The sequence below is a fragment of the Anser anser genome, assembly GCF_964211835.1.
Source record: "Anser anser genome assembly, chromosome: 18".
Classification (NCBI taxonomy): Eukaryota; Metazoa; Chordata; class Aves; order Anseriformes; family Anatidae; genus Anser; species Anser anser.
In genome coordinates this window covers 6,988,839-7,010,947 of record NC_139739.1, presented here as the reverse complement: position 1 = coordinate 7,010,947, position 22,109 = coordinate 6,988,839, and the positions used below count along the sequence as shown (strand labels likewise).

The 22,109-nt window shown below is 41.7% G+C and overlaps 1 protein-coding gene across 8 annotated transcripts in view; it reads left to right on the top strand.

Moving 5' to 3' along the window:
• Positions 1-22,109, top strand: part of GALNT9 (polypeptide N-acetylgalactosaminyltransferase 9) — a 301,612-nt gene that overhangs the window by 166,266 nt on the left and 113,237 nt on the right. For all 8 annotated transcript variants that reach the window (XM_083804016.1, XM_083804017.1, XM_083804018.1 and 5 more), the window contains one exon: positions 19,488-19,668. In XM_083804016.1, coding sequence (XP_083660142.1) covers positions 19,488-19,668 — 181 coding nt within the window. The remainder of the gene's footprint in view (positions 1-19,487; positions 19,669-22,109) is intronic.

Genomic DNA, 22,109 nt, shown 5'->3' with positions numbered 1-22,109 from the left:
GAAATGAGTCATGTTTAACAAATCTTCCTTTTATTAATGCCCCTCTCTAACCTTACTAATGGGTACTCAGTCTCTCGTTCTTTCTCAGTATTCTTGGCATACTTTTTTTTATTGTTATTATTTGTGGGGTTTCACTTGCTAGTAATTTCCATTACTTATTTTAAACTAACAAACCAAAAGGGAAAAAAGAAACAAAGAAAAGAGAGCCTGTGATGTTCTGGATAACAGGAAGGAAGGAAGACGATGACAGCAGAGCAGCTTCCAACCTTGCTGTAGTCCTATTGATCAAAACTGTCCTCTGAAATAAGAGAATTTCAGCTTCTGAGAATGAAAACCAGACAGAGATCCTCCCACTGACCACAAGTCATCTTCTCCTGAGAGCACAGAGCTAATGCAGCAAGGGCCTAATGTGATGCGTAGATGACTTCTGTCTGGTTTTCCTAAAACCTGTAGTGCCATGGAAATGGCTGTGAATATCTGAAAGTCACATAGGTAATGGGCAAAGCCCATTTCAAGGACAGGATGGCAGACACAAGCAGATTAAAGGTTGTATTTCTGCCCTATAATTTTTATGCTTTCTGGTGTCCTGAAATGTTCAGGTTTCCCAGACAGTTTTGGGGATGTGCTGTAGTCCCACCAACGCTTTCTGGTTGCTCAGCAAGTCCTGTAGGCCATAAAAAGAGTGTTACCTGGAGCAAGGCTGTCTCCTGAGCCAAGATTTGTTTGATTTACAGAACAGAAAAGAGTCATCAGAGAGCATTGTGATACATGTTGGTCTCAGGTCCTCAGGTTACTTTGCGTTTAAATGCGGAGTAGTGCAGTTAGGGGTCAACTAGGGATAGCTATGTAATTTCTTTCTCCATCTAATCTGCTAGGCCTCTGAGTACTTACTTGTAAATTCTCCAGTACACTAAAGACTATGGAGTTTTGCCCCATGAAGATATTGAAGATATCTTTGTAGATTTCATCTTTTCAGTGTTGGCTTATCTATAATTTCTGTTGTATCTTTCATTGCTGCACTGATAGCATACAAGTGTGTGATGAAGACATGGATAATCTCTACTTCTTCCCTGGCCTTGCTTTTTGAACTCTGAAGCACTAGGAAAAGGCCCTTCAGTTGCATCAGCAGCAGGCCCTCTAAAGCAGAGATAATTGAGGATGGGATTGCTATTTATGGTAAAATGGTCCTTTTTTTCCTTCTTTTTTTTTTCTTTCTTTTTTTTTTTCCCCCAAAGAGAGCCTCACCAGCTGGTTCATTGAAATCCTGTCTTAGAACCTGTGATCTGATGTAGATCTGGATGCAGTGAGCTGTTTGTGTATCTGCAAGGCTGTAGATGTCCAGGGAGGGGGTGTTTGGGAACTGAGTTCTGCTTTCTTCTCCCTCAGTTTGACTTTCCAAAGCTGTATGGCAAAGCAGACGTGGCTCTCTGCCTCTCCCCCTATTTCACTTGGCCGACTTGTTCTGAGGGATCTGCTGTCAAGGCAAGGATGAGCCCGAGACCATGAATGGGTTTGTGTCCTCCATGCATGGAGCCCTCCTCGGTGAAACACTGCGGCAGAACAGGCCCCGTTCTGGGGATCTGACAAACAGCAGCAGGTGAATACACGGTGTTCTCCAAGCACGTCCTTCATTTCTGGCCTTGGAGGAGAGTCCAAGGGCAGCTGTGGGGTGGACAGCTGAGGAGAGAATAGACCTGATTCTGCTTTGTCATCGTCAGCAGTGTGGACACAGTTTTCTTGGGGGCTGAAGAGATGTCTGAGTGAAGAAGCGGAATGTCTTTAGGAATGGTGAGACCATAGATTTCTGAGTATTTTAAGCCTTGCGCCACCTCCTCTGCAGCCATTTTCTAGAAGCCCTTTCATTTGCCACCAGTCTGATTTATACTTTTAATACTTGAACTGTAATTTGCATGTCATCCTGGGAGAATGGGCGATTATTAAGAAAACTAAACCAAGGAAAAGGATAGGTTTTTGACACAGCTTCTCTATCTAAGCATCGCTACTTTAAAAATGGTTCTGTCAGGCAAAGTTATTTGGTGCCAGAGCGTGGCAGGAGAAAGTCACCTATTTCACAGCATCATTTGGAAATCACGTCTAAAAAACCAAGCTCAGTCAATGAAAGATGCCCAAAATATGTAGGAACATGTTGAGCCTCTGGGATTCTTTGATGAATTTGCTTCAATCTTAACCTCCTGGGTTAAATGTTAAAGCAAATGCAAAAGTGTAAAGCAGGTGCTGTAGTGCCAGTGTCTCTCTTGGGTTGAATACCTGCTGCAAAATAGTGCTCTCTCTGGGTGGAGAGCAGGTCCTTACTGCAAGCACACAGCTCGGACCCCAGAGGATGGCATTTAGGAGTTATCCTCAGTGCGTTAGAGCACTTTGGGCTGCGTCAGGAACTTGTGCAAGGTCACAGAGTCTCTAATTCCTGTTTCCCACAGCCCAGAGCAGCATCCTAGCCAGGGTACTGTGATACTATCCCCAAAGCAAAAGGGGTTTTGTTGCACAGGAGCTCATTTTCTTTGGAAGGTACCCACCATGGCAGCTGAAAAGCCCTCTCCTGCAATACTGGAGGTTTGCATCTCATTTCATCTCTGTGGCATTTTTGGTGGGGTGACAGGGTTAATTGGTTGGTTTTCATTTGGACTCTTTATGCTGGTTTTGTATTTTATTTGGCAGTGGGGCCTCACTGCCCTTTTAGAATTTGAATTTATTTTTTTTCCACAGCTCTCAGATGCCTCTAGGTTGTGAAGGTTTTGTAAATAAAAATGTATTTTTGTTATATTAACTCATTTCAAGCAAGCTTTGTGTTGTAGAAAAGACTTGTGGCATTCTTTCCTGCGCATACTGAACTGAAGGCAGTGACAAAAAAAATCGCCCATTGAAATAGCGCTGTATAACCTAAAGGTTAGTCTTCCTTGGGATTAAAACTTGCAGTTGCTTTACAGATTCCTTGTCAGGCAGATTTTCAGCCATCCCGCCACGTGTAAAAGGAGGTTACTGATAGCTGCATCATTTTGCATCTGCAAAGAAGCTCAGTCCCATGGGCGACTACCACAACCACACCCTGCAGATCAAAATGATTTTGATACCCGTTGTGCTGGTGTCAGCTAGCCGATGAGCTCGGTGCGTTCCCCTGTTGTTTGTATTACAAGCACTGCACTAGAGGTGCAGAGCAGGGGCTAGTGCTGTTCACACCTCTAATAGGAAACGCAGACTGCTGCACAGAGCTGCTAATCCTAAAACATGATGATGGATTGCAGGTGGCTCCATGTAACAGATGGGAGTGGAATGCAAGGTAAGAGTGAGCTGGTCACGTTCAAGTTATTAAGCAACCTCATACCAAGCTGCCTGGCTGCTGAAACAAAATTCACACAAGCAGTGAGTGATTTGGGCTTAGAAAAAATGGGTGGCTGAGTGGTTTAGGAGTTTTCCTGTGTTAACCTTGGGTTTGGAAACCACATTTGTTTGGTGGTTCCGTTATGTAATTTGTGTCATAGGGAGAATCCCCTCAATCCAGGTTGGTGGGTTTAGGCTTCTGACTTCCAGCACAGTCACAGGTGTGCGGATGGCCGAATGCTCCACTGAAGCCTGCTTCTGTATTTCTTCCTGGTGACTTATCTTTTCTGCCACTTTTAAATGGTCTTTGCTCTCAGCTACTCCATTTTTGAATATACAAAATCAATCATCTTTGATTTTAAACCTATGCCAGTGCTATCCTCCTCTTGAAATAGATCCATCTGGCTCGATACGTTTTCATTCAACAGAAAATTAATTCTGGAACAGAAGGGGCTTTTATAATGCTTCGTATCCAGTGGGGCTATATGTAAAACCTTTTGTTTTCTGAAAGAGTTGACTAGGTATGGTTCCCATATTCAGAGGCCTGCAAAACCCCAAGTCAGGCTCCAGAGAGTCCTCTTGGATGGGTTCAGGGGATCAAGATTTTCTCCCGGGATTCATTCTGAACCCGACCTGCCGAATAACCGGATCCTTTGTCTCCCTCTTTCTGTCATGCATTAAAAAAATCGCAAAGTGAGATGTTTAAAGCCTTCCTTGCGCAGTATGAAGAGCAAAGAGAAGATATACAGAAATTGGAGAGAAATGTTCATGAGCGAACAAAGACATGGGGTAACTTTGAAGCTAGGGTGGTACAGGCTGGCCTGCCAGTGCAGGCTGAGCGATGCAGCCTCAGAGAAGGTGCTGATCAGTGCAGGGGGCATTTCTGCATATGTTACAGCACTTGGTGTTTAGGCAACTCTCAGCATTTAATTATGCTGACAAGAAGCTAGAGAATGAATGTTGTTGTCTTAGAGACACATTGGAGGTTGTGGAAGAATGAAACTGGTGAAATACTTTGTGAAATGCGTATTAAAATTGCTTGCAGTCAGTGAAGTAAATGTGGGATTGGTGAACTGGAATCGTGTCTGTGCGTGAGTCCTGCTGAGACTGCTGTTGCCCTAAGGAGAGGTGGAGCTTTCTGGCAGCGCAGCATACAACAGGTTGCTTCGGTAAAGTCCAGAGCAGTTTTTTGTCGCTGAACTGAAAGAAGATGCCTCTAATCTGTTTTGGTAATATTGCATGCCTGCTTTATTGGTAATATTGCATGCCTACAGCTGTTCTGTGCCAGACACAAGCGTCTGAGCATATGGTTGTGGAAGTAGAAGTTGATTATTTTCAAAAGTATTGCCATATACTGAACTGACAAATACCCTGTTTGATAAAATGTTTTGTTTGATACGCTGCTGCCGAGGCCACGTGGATTTGGGAACATACCTTGCTTTATATTCTTTTCAAAGCTGGGGAGAGGTGGGGGACACGAGAAGCACTTCTACTATAAATAGTCAGATTACTTTCTTAATAAATGCCAGAGGAAGGAAGCAGAGTTTTATGGAGTGCTGTGTGTCCCGTCATTATGGTGCTTCACCTCTGTCTCTCTCCCTTCCTAGGGGAAAAGTGCTAATTTAGTGAATCGAGCATTTCCATATGAATTTTCCTTACCATGGTATCTTTACAGGGAAAGTGGTTTTAAATGGGGTTACAGTCATACCTTGTTAATTCATCGAGTCCCCAGTCTGTGGCCAAAAAGCATGCTCTTTTATCTCATAACCTGGTTCTCATCATCGCCTCTAAGACCTGACAAGAAGCATGTGTGAGCTCGTGGAGACAGGAACTGGGGGCTGAAGGAGCAACTCCAGTGCTAACCTTTGAGAAAGTATTTAGAGCTGCTGAAATACAAGACTCATGCTAGGGAGACCTGGGCTTCCTTTTCTGCTGTGCCTTTGCTTTGCTCTGTAGCTGTGGCGCCGGCTCACCTCTCTGCTCTTTTTCTTCCCGTCCCCATATCTACCTAGCTGGGGGGGTCTGAGTCCACACTAATTTGTGCAGTGTCTTACCTAGCGGTGGTGTTCGTCAGTGGGATAAATAGCAGCCAGATGTCCAACAGACCTAGATATCCTGTAATTACTGCAATTAGCCCTCAGAATAAGCACTTAGTTCCTTGAGCAGCAAAAACAAGAAAGCTGACTTTTGGGGGGGGTTGGACCTGGCTGTGAATTCTTGGGGGGTCTCTTACAGCTCTGGTAGGTCTCTTGTGTTTGAGCTTCCACTGAACCTCTTCTCTCCGTAGGGGCATTTAAATTCTGCTTTCTTCCCAGATGTCGACTTTTGTGACACTTGCAGAAATGTGATTTTTGGAGACCTCTGACTGTCTGCCAAGCTTTGGCTGAAATTAGACCTAGTCCTCAAATTCTAACGAGCAGAGGTGCGCGGAGGCTATGAGAGAGGGAGGATTGGTGGGCAGATGCAGACAGCATTATCCCACAAACTGGTTTTCCTTAGCAAATCGGGCTAAAAATTGTATCAGTGACAAATGGGATTTTTTCTCATTTAAACACAAAGATAAAAATCAAATCCTAAGATTTTAAAGGAACCAAATGCTGCTTGCTCTGTTAATTGGAGATATGTTAATGTAAACATTTTTTCCTGTTTTCCTGCTTATTTAGGTAAATAACTATAGCAGCATGAAATTTCCCTGAGACTAAACCAGCATTGCAGGAGAACCTCTTTTATTTTTAGTTTCCTGAAATGGTAGACGTGGGTCCCACCAGCCTGTCTCATCACCTTTCAGTAGTGACTGAAGGATTAAAATATGCAAGGAGCAGGGAAAACGATGCTGTGCTGCTTTCTGCTAGGCAGAGTGAAGCGTTCCCTGCTGCTCACCTCCTCAGATACCTTCCGTGGCCCAGAGGGCTCAGCGTGGGCTTTCACTGGGTGCTGGAAATATCTTTCTGCTTATAGGAAGTGTGGCTTTGCCCTGAAGTTTAAGCACAACTGTTTGATGCATCTGCTTTGTGTCCCTGAGCAGCAATGTGTCCAAACTGTAGGCTCAGACCTCCATTTTCTGCAATTCAGGTGCATTGCTCTGGTTCATACCTGTCTCTTCACTGAAGGATCTTCTCCGGTGTAAAGGCACCTTATATCCCTGTCTTCACTTCTTTCTTTACTGTGTAATTTAGCATCTCATAATGCAACTGTAAGTACAAACCTGAGACACATCAGGGGACAGGCAAATTCATTCTTTTATGGAATTTCTGTGGAAAGGAAAGCTTGAAGAAAAAATGAGGCACTGAAAACTTGAATTTCTTTTTACATTGCCTTTGTTAAACCAGATAAGCACTGTTGCAGTCAGTGGAATTAGGGAGGTAGATTGGAGAAGTCTGACCACAGTTTCCAGAACTCAGCCATGAATTTATATATGGTCTGAAGTCTATATGCATGCGATGGCTTTAAACATGCCCTGTAGGTGGATCAAAGTAGCCTGCACTTGCCAAATGCACTCCCTTTGCCAAGCAAAGCCCACTTTGTCTTGGAGTAAGTTTGTCAGGGCCTAAGCAAGCTGTAGGTCACAGTCAATTCATAAAAATCCCAACATGCAATGAAGCCAATCTTGTTAATAATGAATTGGGTATTACAGCAATGCTGTTTTTTAAAGTGCCTGTAAGAGTGGATCATAGCTTTCCCACTCCTGGAAGTCTGAGTCAATTTATCTTTATATCAACAATAAACCAGAAAGGGCAGAAATCAAACTATTCAATGTTTTTATTACTGCTTTTAAATAAAACACTGTGCCAATATTTTGCTAAAACATCGCATCTTTATTTTCTCAACTTTATTGACAAATGCTATTTATTCTAATTTTTCCTTTTTGTTTGCAAAACTATCTCCTACTTTGATTTACTTTCTCCAGACAGTACAGTACCTGATTCTTTGTATTTTTCCCCACTACATTCCTAACTAATTATGTGCAATACCAAGGCACTTAAGAACCAAGTATGACTCTCAGCATTGTGGACTCCTTCTACTCCTACTCCCCTGTGAATAGGACAGAATCAGACCCTCAGTTTTGGCACATCCTGTAATAGATCTGCTATAAATTTGGTTGCCAATTTTTCTCACCATTGAGGACCCTCTGCATAGTAATTGTCTTCATCCATGGTAGCCATAAATTGTTGATTTGTAAGCAGTTTGGTTTAGATGCTGGGTTCTGGGCTGTGTTTTTGCTCTTTTAGACGTGTCCTGTGGTTTTTGTTTTTTTTTTGGACTGACCTCTCCTGCTGGTAGAAAATTAAATCAAATGTGTATTAAGAGGTTGATGGAAGGAGGCACTGCAGCCTGGCGTTGACAAGCAAGGCACAGCTGTAGTGTATGTTGACATGAGATACAAAAATAAAAGTGAAGGAAGAGGAGGAAAAGCAAAGATGTAGGTTCTATTTCAAACCAGGTTTCTGAGCTAAACTCCATGAACGGTCACAAAGATATGCCTGAAAAAGAGGCAAACATAATTCAAGAAAAATACTCATATCTACAGATGTAAAATAGGTAGGCTGTCAGGAAAATGACTGTGTTTTGAAGCCAGCTGTCAATATTGCTGTGTAATGATGCAAAGGAAAAGTATGCCACCTGTAAAGAGCCTGCACAACGATATCACAGTCAAAGGAAAATGGAGGAATTAACGCTCTCTCTGGCTCCTGTCAAAACCAGTATTCAAATTACCTGATTTTCAAGAGTGGGCAAGTTTCTCTGAAGAGATCTGATGGAAGTATTTACAACCTTGTGTCCTCAGTGGCAGCTGATCTCTCCTGTCATCTATTCCCAAGGAGGACTGCCTGATAAGCAGGGTGGGAGGCAGCAGATTGGGAACCAGTACTGCTCTGACAGAACTGGGGAGCTTTTCAGGTCGTTTGATTCCCTCATTGTCCTAAAAGACACCAGACGATCACAGAAACATAGAATTGTAGAATGGTTTGGGTTGGAAGGGACGTTAAAGCTCATCTAATTCCAGCCCCCAGGGAGAGCAGTACATACAGCCAGCAGGTCTGTAGGCGTTGCGTTGTCTCTGTAATGTCGTTGCATTGCCATAGGTGGACTTGGTGACTAATTTCACAGTTGTGGAAAATTGAGATCCTACTTTGAAGCATAATGTGATTTTTGAGTTCCAGTAGCGACCATGGCTGGATTTAATGCTGTCATTCTCCACTGTGTAAAATGGGTCGAACAACAGGGAGCTTTTCAGTCATGCAAATGGCAAATGTTGTATGCAACTTTGTTATTGGGAAAGCTGTCTGTGCGATTATGTTAGTTTAATTTAATAGCAGGCTGTTTAGGTAAATGATTGGGGAGGCATATGAATGTCTGCAAATAATGTGGACAATGATTGCAAAATGATGCTGCAGGAGATGGGCTTGTCTGGCCCTTGTCGGCAGCTCACCAAACACCCTTGAGCAGGGAGAAAAGTGTCTTGCTTAGTCTTGGACACAATCCCTCTGAGACACAGCGGGTGCCTGGATGAAACCTGGGCTGAAAGGAATTAATTTAGCAGGCTTGGCAGTATCAGATGCGATGCAGCTTTTGATTAGATTACCCTTTAATATCAGCACAATAGAGCCTAGAGTAAGATAAGCCTACATAGGACCTGAAGTTTGATATGTTTTTTGAGATTCCTTGTGTTTAAAGATAATTTCTTCCTTATGTATCCCAGACCTGTGGGATTTACTGCTATAGTCAAGCTGGCCCAAAAATGGGCCAGTCAGGGATTTCTCACCCAGAATAATGGCAGAAATCAAAAGGGTGTTTTTAATGTTTAGGGATGTGTGGTCAGCTCCGTAGGTGCAAGAAAATGTCACTGCATCCAGTGCCAGCTGTGGGCTCTGTCCCCAGTCCTCGTGTCAGAATTCCCTTCCTGCCATCACCTGCCGCTTCCACTCCCTACCTCTGAGTCACACAAGCAAACTGCTTGTTTTTTGAAAGGTCTTTTGCTCATTTGTGAGATGAAAGCCCTTTAGCTTGGCTAGGAGCGGTCTTGTTCCTAAAGCTAATTAAACTGTCCCAAAGTTTTAGCTCATGTCCCTTAGGGCTTTCAGGAGAAAACCCCTTCCCTTTCTCCAGAATGGTTCTGTTATTGTGTTAATGATCAGTTTCTCCAAGAGTTCTCACCTCTGTTTCCCTGAAAAAATTAAAGAAAATTTAATATATTGATAGAGATGATCCATTCCATGCGAGTCAGTGACACTCTGACCGTGACAGTGCCAGAGAACTCATTGCTGCAGGAGGCCATTGAATCCAGTATTAGTGGCTGGGCTTTTAAAGGGAGCTGGGTAGTTTTAATCCCCATTTCTACCTGTCTGAGTTAAGATAATGAGGGTAATCTAATGTTATGCTTCAGGGCTTTAGTTACATGCCTATGGGGTTCAGAAGAGAACTCTGCTTCCAGAGACTGTGCAGAGTTTAATTGGCCAAGTGCTTTATGATTTGTGTTTCACTTCCTCTGAAGCCTCAGGTATTGACTGCTGCCAGAGGCCAGATACCAAACCGATGACACTCAGATTTTGTTTCCTTTTAATATCAATGGGCTGCCGGGCAGCTACCCCAACGTTTCAGCCCCCGTTTTCGTAACTCCAGATTTATGCCATCACCAGAGGAGGAGTTTTCTGGCTTTCCTCCAAAGCCCTGAAGAAAAAATCCATTTTATGTATTTCACCAGCACAAGCCACAAGTCAGCTGGGATTTTAAAACTTCTAGAATAATCTTGGTATCTGTTATTTATTTAAAGAAAGCAAACTGATCTTTCTCTGTGAATGAGCTTTTTGATCATTAAAATTAAAATATAAAAAAAAATCATAATCACTGATATTTAACTTAGAATTTTGCATACGGGATAGGGTCATGTTTTTTGTTTTTTGTTTTTTACTCAAAATTTAAGTTTAGAAATGTATCATCTCTCTCCCCTGTTTAAGGATTCCTGCTCTTTGGAAATTGATTTTACTTATATCAAGGCTTTAACAAAACTCTGGCATCTCCCTTACGATCTATCAGTTTGGGATCGACATCCTACCTTACAAATGGACTTCTATCTTCATTTCTAATGTCTGCGTAGCTCCTGTTTCTTGGTCTTTCCAGTCATCAATCTGTTTATCTCCTCCTGAATTATCTGCTGTAATTAGAATACATTTTCTCCTCTCAAGGGGAAACCAGCTCCAAATGAGTATTCTATAAAAGCAATTACTTTTGATATTAGATATCTGTACATAAAAACACAGTATTTCTTCCAATTAAAAAGCACTAATGAATTCTGTGTCCAGAGAGGGGAGTAGCCTATGCAGTGCTACTGTTTCTGCTGAGCCAGTGAACAAAAAATGAGGCTTGTAAAAGGCTGCCAAGTCACTTCATCCCTCTGCCTCGATTCAGTGGTCTTATCACAGAAAAATGTCTTGGAGGATTGACAGTCACCTGTGGACGAAGGTTGAGAAACAATATTTTAGTCTTCCATTTGAACAGAAAGAACGGTCTGGAAACAAGAGGTCAAGGTACAAAAACACTGCCACCTCCTAGTTCCTAGGGCGAAAAAGTTGTACAATAAGAGCTTCAGCTTTGCAAGAAGTTATTGTACTTTTTCCTTTTCAACCCATCAGCCACGGGATACTGTTTGTCTTCTCCATGCTGCATCTTCAGAGATACTTGGTGCTGATACTAGATACTAGGTGACATAAATCTTCCAAGCAAGGAAGCAGCAAACTTGATTACAACTATAAAAAATGAGACTGTGTTTTGGATTTCAGATAAATGGAAGTGCTGGAGTCATTTAAATTGGATGGAGTTTTGTTCTTTACTCTCCTCTTTGTAAAGAGTTGGAGCCGGTGTCCCTGCGGAGTGTGATTTGTTGGATGTTTCTGTATGTAAAACTAAATCGCATTCACCTACATCATTCATCCTAGCTCAGAAAGTAAGCACCTTTGGTAGGGACAAAATTCAGATCAGTTCCCTGGGCAGCAAATCTTAGATATTAGGTAGGTTTGTTGAGAGGTGGTGTCAGAAGAAACTGATTTGGGATATGGAAAGTTGAGAGACGCAGAAGTAAGGGCCAGACTCTGTTTAACATTTAGATCGAGTCATGAGCCAGACACTACTGACTCCTCATGATGAGTACTACTCTTTACAAAGTTGACTGAAATAGTTTTAATGGTGAAATAGTTTCAAAGATGACTTCCTTCTGGATACTGCAGATCCTTGTGCTTGCAGCTGCACAATGGTTTACTTTTCCAGGTTTAATTTCGATGCGCTGAGCTGCAAATACATTTACCAACATCTTTATGTCTGTGGGACAAAACAATTTTTGGATATTCTCCAAAATGATAATTTCAGAGAGCCACTCTTTAGCTATGATCATTTCTTCATTAACCAGGGTTTGTGCAGTACCGGTTGGAGCCAATGAAAGACGCAGATAGCTGTTCTTGGCAAATTTTGGCATGGATCCCTCTGGCAAAAATAAAGCGCACAGTGTGGGAGAGGAGAGAAAAGAAAGCACAGGCTATAAAACTTGTTCAGCATTTTGGCAGAGTTAGGGTGCTGTTGCAGGATGGAGAAGAGAAAAATACCATCCTATATGTGATGCCATTAAGAGAGCCCATACCATTAGCATCTGCGAACCTCACAGGAAATCACTGTGTGGAAGATGCTTCGGTTTTTGCTGGAGTAGGCCTGTGAAAAAAACTGAGTTTTTAAATTTCCCTGCTAACCACAGCAGGCAGTCACTGTTCTTGGTTTCTGGTTCTGCCACCGTATCTTTTGCAATCCTGAGGAGATCCTTAACCTCATTTCTGCCCAAGGACAGGGAGGATGACTTCTTCCAACCTCAAGGGGCATTGGGAGTCCAGCCTCAGTGGTGTTCAGGAAGCACTATGACATTTCAGTGACGGTTAAAAAAGAGCTCCAAGTACTGTCCGTACAGTGGGGGCTGCTTTGTATTTAGTAGCCCAACGAAAGGGCATGTGAGTCAATCCAAGCTTGTGCACGACTGAGCCTTTCTCTGATTTAAACATGGTATTTTGGAAACCATTTTCCTCATAGTTATTTTTAGGGCTCACTAAAATGGAGCTATAAACATCAAGACAACTAATGAGCTGAACCTGGTCTCAACTCTATGAACCTTTTTATTTTCACTCAAAAGATAAAACTGGCAATGCTAAAAGTCAGCTTTGTCAATCTATGTAGAGTTACTATTGCCCCTGATTTTTTATTTTATTTTTTTGATTGTTCTTGGTTAAACAAGCATCTAAAGATTTTTATCGCCTTCCATGGTATGCAGGCATGTTTTCAAGTGAGAAATCGGAGTTGGAAAAGGAAGGATACAACTGTTATATTGATGAGTTTTATGTTTCCTGTTTAAAAGAGAAGTGTTTCAGGAGTTGCAGGTAAAACTGCTGGGTGACTGTGCCAGATTTTTTTTTTTTTTGAAGGAAATGGTTTATTCCCTCCTTTTAAGGTGCTAGGAACAGCATAGTTTTCTGGAGCTATTCTAGAGTGTAGCTGGTCAAAATGAAGAGTAGGTAAAGAGCCGCAGGTGCTGAAGGGGAAGGTGACCTTGCCAGAAGTGGCAGGAGGGCCAGGAAAAGGCTCTGAACAGCTCTGTGCTATTGTGAATGTGGGCATGTAATTATTCTCAGTTGCTTATCTTTATTTTGAATTGGCAAAAGGTTAATTATGTCTGAGAACCTTGGCTGAACCTGATTTACAGCTGCCCGTAATTGTGTTGCAAAAATATATATACATATTTTAAAAAAAAGACTAAAATAGTCACAAATGTATTTTGATCCTGCTTTTGCCGTAGTTTCTCACGTAAATCTCTTCAGTAATTTTCCCATTGTGACAGGATTTATGGTGAAAAATAGAAGGTCTCTTTTCTTCCTAGAAAATTATGCATCCTGCAGAGTAATTAATCTAGTTAAGAAACTAAGACTGGTTCATTCTGCTCTCCATTCTCCCAGCAATTTCTGTCATATACAGAAATCTCTGCAGTGAGAACAATAAATTTGAAATGAATGACAGACACTAATTATTTCTGACCTCATTGTCATCTGCGGCATTGAACTGGGTATGAGTGATACCAGCGTACTGGCTGTAGATCTTCTCAGTCTAAAAATTTAACGAAAAGACAGCTTTAAAAATAGCAGTTCATTGGGCACTGCTAGTGTTGTTCCCCCTCTCCCCTCTCTGCCCATCACGGTTTCAGAGCTGAGTCAGCTGGCAGCGGGATTGCTGTCAATCCTTCGCCCTGACAAGAGCTGCCCCGTAACGCCGGCAGCACCGTGGATGTGCCCTGTCCTCAGCAGCTTCGCAGGCTGGAAGAAATGGGAGAAATTCACACGGGAGAAATGGGTGCTAGTTACAGCCACAGGGAGACAAGTCAAATGTAAGAGGAGGATCTGGAAGTCTGCAGCAAGCTTTAAAAGAAGAAGAAAATGGAGAAGATTCCCTGTCTGATCTGCTTGGGTTAAAACCCAGATATATGCTGGGAATTGAACCAGAGGCACTTCCCCATCTGTCTTTTTTAGGTTTTGTGCTCCCTGTCGTTGTAGGACCTGAACACCCAGCATATGAAATCAATAGCAATTGTCTCTCTGCCCAGCAGCAGTATTTCCAGAAATGTATCCTTTTCCCTGTTGTTCCAGTAGGTAAGACCCTTGGGAATGAATTCTCCCACGGGCAGTCCTTGAAGGCTGCCTGGGTTTTCACCGAGCAGAAAAAAAAAAAAAACAGGACCCAAGGCGCAAATGACTTTCCCTTTACTGACTCCCTGTCTTTGGCAACTGACCTGTGCACCCTGTGGGAGCATGGTTGTAGCGTGTTCTGCTCCTCCACACCCTCCTGGGTTTCATTCCCATGTTCTGCCCCCTGGAAGGTCTCTGAGGAGATGGTTCTGCTCAGCAGCCCCAAACCATGGGGCGTTCGAGGGGTGAGGTCCAGCAGATGTGCTGCAAGGGGTCTTATCCACCAGCAGCCTCTGCCTCAACCAAACCTGTGGACACTGCTTCCCATCACCTTTCTCCTGATCCCATCTCTTATGACCTTTCTTTGAGAACATGCTGCTGAGCTGATACCCCTTTCTATTTACTTATTTTACCTTCATAAAAGGCTGACCAATGCAGGTGACTGTGGGTATGGGGGTTAGGGGGTTATGGTCTTGACTTAGGTAGCCAGAGGGTAAAGCACTCTATCGAGGAGACACTTGCTGAAGCAACAGGCAACCTTTTGAGAACAAAAATGCTATGCAGATGTTATTGTATGTGAGAGTCACATTGTGTCTAGCTAACCATCCAAGCATTGAATAACATTGCCTGTAATTGCTGCGTTTAACACACACACATTTATAAATTATACTGTATTCATTGCTCCTGAGAACTTCTGGAGACGATGTAGTGCTTTTCTTGCAGAATGGAGCAACGCAATGTAATTTGTCTAGTTGCTGCCATATCAATGCTAGCACTTTGCTATAATAATTGCAGGTCAGTTAAGCTAAAATTTGGGTAATAGAATGGGGAAAAAACTCACAGCAATGTGTTCTGGGAGCAAGTCAGATGATGACTTTTTCCTAGAAGAAATCAGATTAGCAGCATGAAGAGCTAGAATATCAGATTTAGGAGTGAAGTATACGAAGTAATTGTCATTATGCATGGTTTGGAAGGCTATCTAGCTATTTCTCTCATAGGAGAATTTGCAAGGGAGCTGCTTGATGCCCCCTGTGTGTTGAAAGTTTCATTCCCCTCTTCCTTGTGCCTTAAAGATGCAAGCATTTTGTTCTGTAAACTGCAGGAACGGGTAGTATAAAGAATGAAGTTTTCAACTACTGGAATTAAATCATTGCTTGAAGCCAAACAAGCATGCCACATCTTGGAGTCCCTTTCATCAAAGCAGGTCAGTTAACTTTAATGAAGTCATCTTCAATTTGCTTTGATGTAACATCAGAACCCAGCCCAGATGATTCTAAACGATCAGCAAATAAATTTCCACGTTGCAGTCTTTCAAGGACAGAGGCTTAATGAAGTATCTAGCTTTCTGGATTCTTTAGCTTCTGAAGTGCCTAATTTGACTCCCTTTTAATAAGGCCTGTTTGCTCTTTGGGGGTGGGGGCGGAACTGCTGACTTTTCTTGGCAACTGAGCCCTCTTTAAATGCCATATGTAAGAGGAGTAGAACAGGCGTGCAGCATCTCTATTTTCCATTAGTGCTGTAAATCTAAGACCGTGTTCTGCAGGAAGATGAGGTTGCTATGTTCTTCCTTTTGGGAGGGGAGAGATCTGGAGTCTCAGACATGTCATTTCTGTAATTACTTGAGTAAGGACTAGTTGTCAGGCCAGGGATGGCAACCTTAGGCGCTTCTCTTCTAAAGGAAGTAATGTTAAACACTAAAGCTAGTCAAAGTGCCAAATGGCCTCTCATCCTAAAGTGGAGCAAAAGGGAGAAACATTGTAACTTCCCTCAAAATGAAGCTCCCTGAAATACTTTCAGAAATATTTAATGTCTTAAAGTGCTTCATTTCATAAGGTCAAAGGAGTTTTGTTATTTGAAATCAGTAACTGCAACACAGCTATTGAAAAGTTAGTCATGTTTCAACACAAACCATGGCTGTCTGTTTCTTTGCTCTTCAGGCAGGAAATTGTTTCATTAGAGGAGTCACAGCCCCTAAATACTCGAAATATCATGATACCCATTTTTTGCTTACAGCTTCCTCCTTTTCACAACCCAGTTGGAGACAAGATTATATCAATTCCAAATTGTAAGCTTCCCTTGTGCTAGTTCCTCTCTGTCCCTGCAGAATGCAGAAATATAATACCAGCTACAGGTTGATCACTAACGTTACCCTAGTTATTTTATGATGATTGCTGAAAGCAACAATGGGAGGTTCTCAGAAATTTTCAAACCATTTTTAGTGGAAGAAAGATTCATAAGGTACATTTCTACAGAGAAATGTGAGCAATAAAAAAGAATAGTTTGGAATGTATGAAATAAATCTGTTCAATTTTCAGGGGGAAAATACTGTTTTTCAAGATATCATCTTGAGCTAACATTAGTCATTCAGAGTAGGAGCTCTTGGTGAGTTTATGCATTAATGGGAAACTGTAGGTATCATAATATTTGTAATAATTAAAACAGAAGCAGTCAGGACTGCACCAGAGGGTTACAGCCAGTATCGTAAGTCCTGGCCAGATTCAGCATGCTCAGTTGTGGCTCCTAGTAAGCAGTGATTCAACGCAGTGCTGTGATTCGGATTTGTCTCTGAGCGAACTGCTGCCAGTGTATTCAGCAGCAAACTGTGACTCATGAGCTAGCGCTCGTGGTCAGAGGTCTGGCTTAACTCTGTTTTTCCTGAGAAAGGAGAAATCAGGCTTTCAAGCGGGCTGAGGTCAGTCTAAGATCACAAGACTCTTACCCCCCTCTGCTTTTGCACAGAGGAGGAGCGTGGCTGAGCCAAGTATGCAAAGACTTTCTAAATGCTTCTGCAAATACCTCGAGACAGTTCCATCATTTCAAGAGTAGCGTAGTGCAATGAATGAAAATTATATAGATATCTGAAATAATCATCATAAACTTTGGAAACTTTTAGCTTACTTATTTTGGAGCTTTTGCATTAGATCCAAATTGTCTGAGTTTTAGTGGTTTGTGTTCTTAATTCTGTGTGATTTATTTTATTTTATTTTCATTTATTTAATTTAATTTATTTTTTACCAAAAGGGTGATGAGTTAGAATAGTTGCTGTGCTGGGACTCCACTCAGTCCCTCTGAAATGATATCTTGCATTCTTCTTGTTCATGTTGTGACAGTATACAGTTTCCTGCTTGTCTTTTGGGTTAGTTCCATGCATTACTGGAGGAAAATGTGGCTGGGAGAGGAAGGCAGCCTACGTGGCCTGGGAGGAAGAGTAGTCACTAAACAGTGGGAGGGCTCTGTTTTGCATTACCAAACACTGGGGGATGAGTTATCAAAGGTGGTCCGAGATCCCAGTTTGGCACTGGGACTGACTGAAGAGTAGAGCTGTCTACTGATACGACATTCCCTTGCCTTGCGTGTACCTTTCATTTTTACTGGCATTTTGTTTCACTTACAGCTTTGAAGAAGTTCATTGGTGATTAAACATCAGCATCTCAATCCCAGTGGCTTGGTGCTTTGGTCTTTTCTCTCTGTGTGTCCCAGCAAAACTAAACCTTGTAACAAGATTCTGTTATAAAGCTTCATCTTTCCACCTTCCTGTCGTGCCTGGGTAGCCTGTGGGGTTTCTGCTCATCATTCTCTGCTTGATCTCACTTGCTAGTGACACCTGGAGCTCACCTCCCACACACCCCTGTAATGAGACCGTGGCTGCATGAGCTCCATGTTTTCCCATCTTTTCAACAATTCACTAGGCTTGAATGCTTACAGCTGTCTGAATTTTTCAAAAGCGTGGCCATGGCAAGGCTATTTTTCTGTAGGGCTCCCTTGTTTTCCTTCTTCCCTCCTTTCTAGTCCTGCTAAGACTCATGACTCGCTCAGAGACAGTTGAGCATTTCAATATATGGTGATGTGAAATACGAAGAAGGCATCAAAGACACAGGGAAGATGTCCTGACTTGGGATCGCTGTAGTATGATGTATGTATGTTAGTAGGGAATGCCTGAAATTTGGTACCAAAATTCCTAAGTACCTAAGGTACTCAGTCCTTTTATGTTCAGGCAGACTCTTTGTAGTGTTGTATTTAACCCTAGCATGAGATTTCCTCATAAGCATCTATAGTAGAAAATGCTAACTTTACTCTCTCAAACCACTAATGAGCCGCTGTTCCTCTCTTCTGTCCTTCTGTGGTTAAACAGAGATGATGGAGCTTTAACAAGTGAGGACAGTGTTAGCGATGAGATGCAAGATAAATTCCTGCATGAGGGGCTAAATTGTCACAGACCTTATTGTGACTTGGAGGAGCCATTCTCAGCTTTGTGCCGTCTCGTTTGTCTGTTGCTAGCAAATGTTGACAGTTTTTCTTTTCTCTGCCCTTCTCTCCCCTGTTTAATTATTTATTTGAAATATTAATGTATTCATTTTGAAAAATTCTTAATTTGGAAAATGGTGAGCAGGTCAAACTCTAATTGTTTTGCTCTGCATTGCAGATGATTTGGAGGATATTTACACATTTCAGTATGGTATCCCGAAGACTATTATGAATAACTTTTTAGCTTATAATGACTTGTTGATAGTCAGCCTTTTGGAAAGAAAAGCGTTGACATTAAACATAGGGTATTTGAGGAACTTATTTTTCAGAATTCAGCACCAAATTAAATGCCTGTTGCCATGGAAGATGTTCTTGGCAATGTGATCATATGGACATTTTAAACGTCTGTTTCATTTTGTTTTAAATGTATTTTTGAGTTGAGCAGTAATATAGTAGTGAATAAAACCTATCAGATCAATTGTTGACTGGCTAATGTCTTAGCACTGAGCATTGCTGGGTTAATTGTTTTATGTCAAGTGTGTCCAAACTTTCTGATCCCATAAACTTTATAGAGCTGAGTATCTTACACAGTATGCATTTTCCACTTGGCATAGATCTGAAGGACAGAGAAGATCTGGAGCAATTCCAATTTCTCCCCATATTCCTTTTCCATCTCTCCTGAGTATGTGAACTTCTGCTGGACTTCATAAGTGATCTAGTTTGTGTAACGTCTAGTGGTGGTAACTGTCATTTGAACACACTCAGCAGGGAGGGTGCCTAACCCACAGAACAGGCCAATATGGGAAGTGGTAAGTTTGGTAACAGTTCCCTAAGACCTCTTAATATGAGTGTGTTCTGATTTTGCATGTTTCAAATGCAGATACAGTGAGATGAAATCAAGGATAATTAGGCATTTTGAAATGTTTGGAAACAAGATTCCTGTTTCCACGGAATTATGCAGGAAAAAAGGGAAATTGTGAAAGCTGATAATTACTTCTTTATAGTTTGTTCATTTGTAATTATGCAGTGATAATGCAAGATGTATAGATATGGGCTTTGGTTTGAAAAGCTGAGGATAATTTCCGCAGAGTCATGAGAATTTCAGATCTGGGTTTTATGGGAGTTCAGATCTTGTTTTCTAAAAACTTCTGAGGTTAGATCCATTTCCTTTATGTTATCATTCAATTTTTTTCTTCCATTTAGGTCTCGCAAAGCCCATGGGATTAGTTGAAGGTCCAGGAGGCTTGGGCCAAGGAGGAATGGCTGCTACCCTGAGAGATGATAGCCATGAATCAGAGACTAAATATGAAGAATATGGCTACAACGCCCAACTCAGTGACAGGATATCTCTGGACAGATCCATCCCTGACTACAGACCAAAAAAGTAAGTTGAATTCCACATTATTATTACAGCAAGTGATGGATTGTTGTTCTCTGGACCCTTGATGACAATTATTTTCTCCACATCCCTTCCTGGTTAGCCTGACAACATTTAGTCATAGAACCATTGGGGTTGGAAAAGACCTCCAAGATCATCTGATCCAACTGTCCCCCAACCACCAATATTACCCACTAAACCGTGTCCCCAAGTACCACATCCAACCTTTTCTTAAAGACCCCCAGGGATGGTGACTCCAGTTTAGTGAAAATTAAAAAGACCAACTGCCATCTCAAGCATGAAGTGCTGCGTCAAACGCATAGCTAATTCTGTGAGTAATGCATTAATACGCACATTCAAGGCCACAGATCAAAAATTACTTGGGGATATTGATGTTCGTTGGGTTTTGTTCACTTGGAAAAGGCCAGGTAAGACAGCTGAGCCCACCATCAGAGCTGGCAGCCTTAGTCTGCTTCTTGTAGTCAGGTGCCATGGAAGGTGGGGCAATGATAACAGGTACTTTGTAGACACTTAAAACAAACAAATAAGAACAATCCCTAGCAAATCTGCCTTTTCTTTAGTTGCACTTCATGTTCTTAGATTTGCTTAGTTGGAGTCTACTGTATGAAACATAAAGTGTAATTCATCAGGGTCCTGTAATTGCAATTAGATTTTTTTGTCTTTGGAATGTGTGTATATTTTTATTCTAGTGTTATAGAATTCACATGCCTGGGTTATGTTTGACAATGGAATTGTATGTTTAAGATTTGTACTGATTTATTGTGTTTTTTATAAAATGCCTTTCAAATCTTCTATGTTTGTGGAGTGATGCATCTTCCAGATGAGACATCCTCTCTGTCATCCTATGAATGACAATCAGTAATGTCTTAATGCAGAGGAGATCAGCAGCAATGCCTAGTTACTCTCAGGAGACAGAATTGAAAAGAATACTTAATTAATTTCTAATAATAATCTTCAGTTTTAAAAAACCCACTGGGGCTCCTAGACACAACTGAAAGTTAAATAAAAAAATATCTTATTAAGTGGAGAGAAAAGTTTAGCCAAGCAAAACAGCTGTGCTCTGTGAGTAGATTGCAATTGAATTAGGATTTTAGGCAGTTCAAGCTGCCAAAAACAAAATCCAGCAAAACAAAACTTCAGCTTAACCACAAATTTCATTAGCTGTGTTACATATTAATCTAATCTCAGAAGTATTGACTCAGCATTTGTTTTCTCAGATGCTTGTTATACAGAAGAAAACCTAGATTAAAGAGGTGGCAAAGAGAAAAATAAAATATACTGCTTATATGTCACATTTGTGTCAATGTATCGTAAAAATCTACCCTGAAATAATCCTGGGAAAAAGGTAGTCTGCGGTTATCATGCAAATATTTGAGCTGCACATCAGAGCTGGTTCAAAGTCCCTTAAAATCGGTGTGAAATTTTTCAAGTGAACCTCAGCGAGGTTTGACCTGGCCTGTTGTTAGCTGCTGCAGTCAGGTGGATAAGAAATGAGAATGCTCTACCAGGAAATAGAAAATCAAAGGTTGCAAAGCTTGAATCTAGCTCAGCAGCTCTGGGAAGGATGAGAGCGTTTGCAATGCAGTGATGTTTCACTTCAGGTTATACTCTTCCACAGTTTTACCTGGAAGCTTTGATGATTCATTCAGAGAAGCTGTTTGACGTGCTCGTTTCGGTAATCTTGTCAGGCCATGCTGCATGAGTAACTGAGGTACTGGGAGAAAGGCCTTCCCTGTGGTGTTTAACGCTCTTGAGATGGTTCTAGTTAGACCTTGGTGCTGGAATCGAGTCTAGATACTTACGAGTTACAAGAAAACCTTCCCGATTAAAATTCCTTTGAAAAATGAGTGAAAGTCTGGGGAAGGCACAAGCTCTTATTATATGAAGAGTTTTATCCACTTGTACCAGAGAAGATTCAGCTGTCATTCGGTTGCCATATTCTATTAGAAATTTCTACTGTCTTTCTCATGAGCAGCATCTTTATTTTTTGTCTCTGACACCTACAGATGCACACAGTCAAATCCAGGCTCTCTTGGGAGCTCTCTCTCATGTTGAGAGGCAGTTTTCTCTCCCTACTTGTGGCACATATTTGCATGCCAGAGGCCAGAACAGTCAACCTCTTCTTATTCACTGTGTAGTACAATGTCTGAATGCTTACTTAACAGGTGATAAGTGTGCATTGTAGCCATAAGGCAAAGCTGAGTTTGACTTTCTGCGTGGTTTAGATACTCTGCTCTAATTCTGTACTGGAGACAACTAAACTACCAGATCTTTGAGATAAGCTTTAGGAAATAGCTGTGGGAAAATCACTCTTTGTCTGACTTTGTATGCAGCCCTTCTCAGTCTGCTTGTCATTTATATTTATGTTATTCCCTCTATATTCCATTTTTAAAAAGGAAGGACTTTTCATTTTTAAGTTGCGAAGC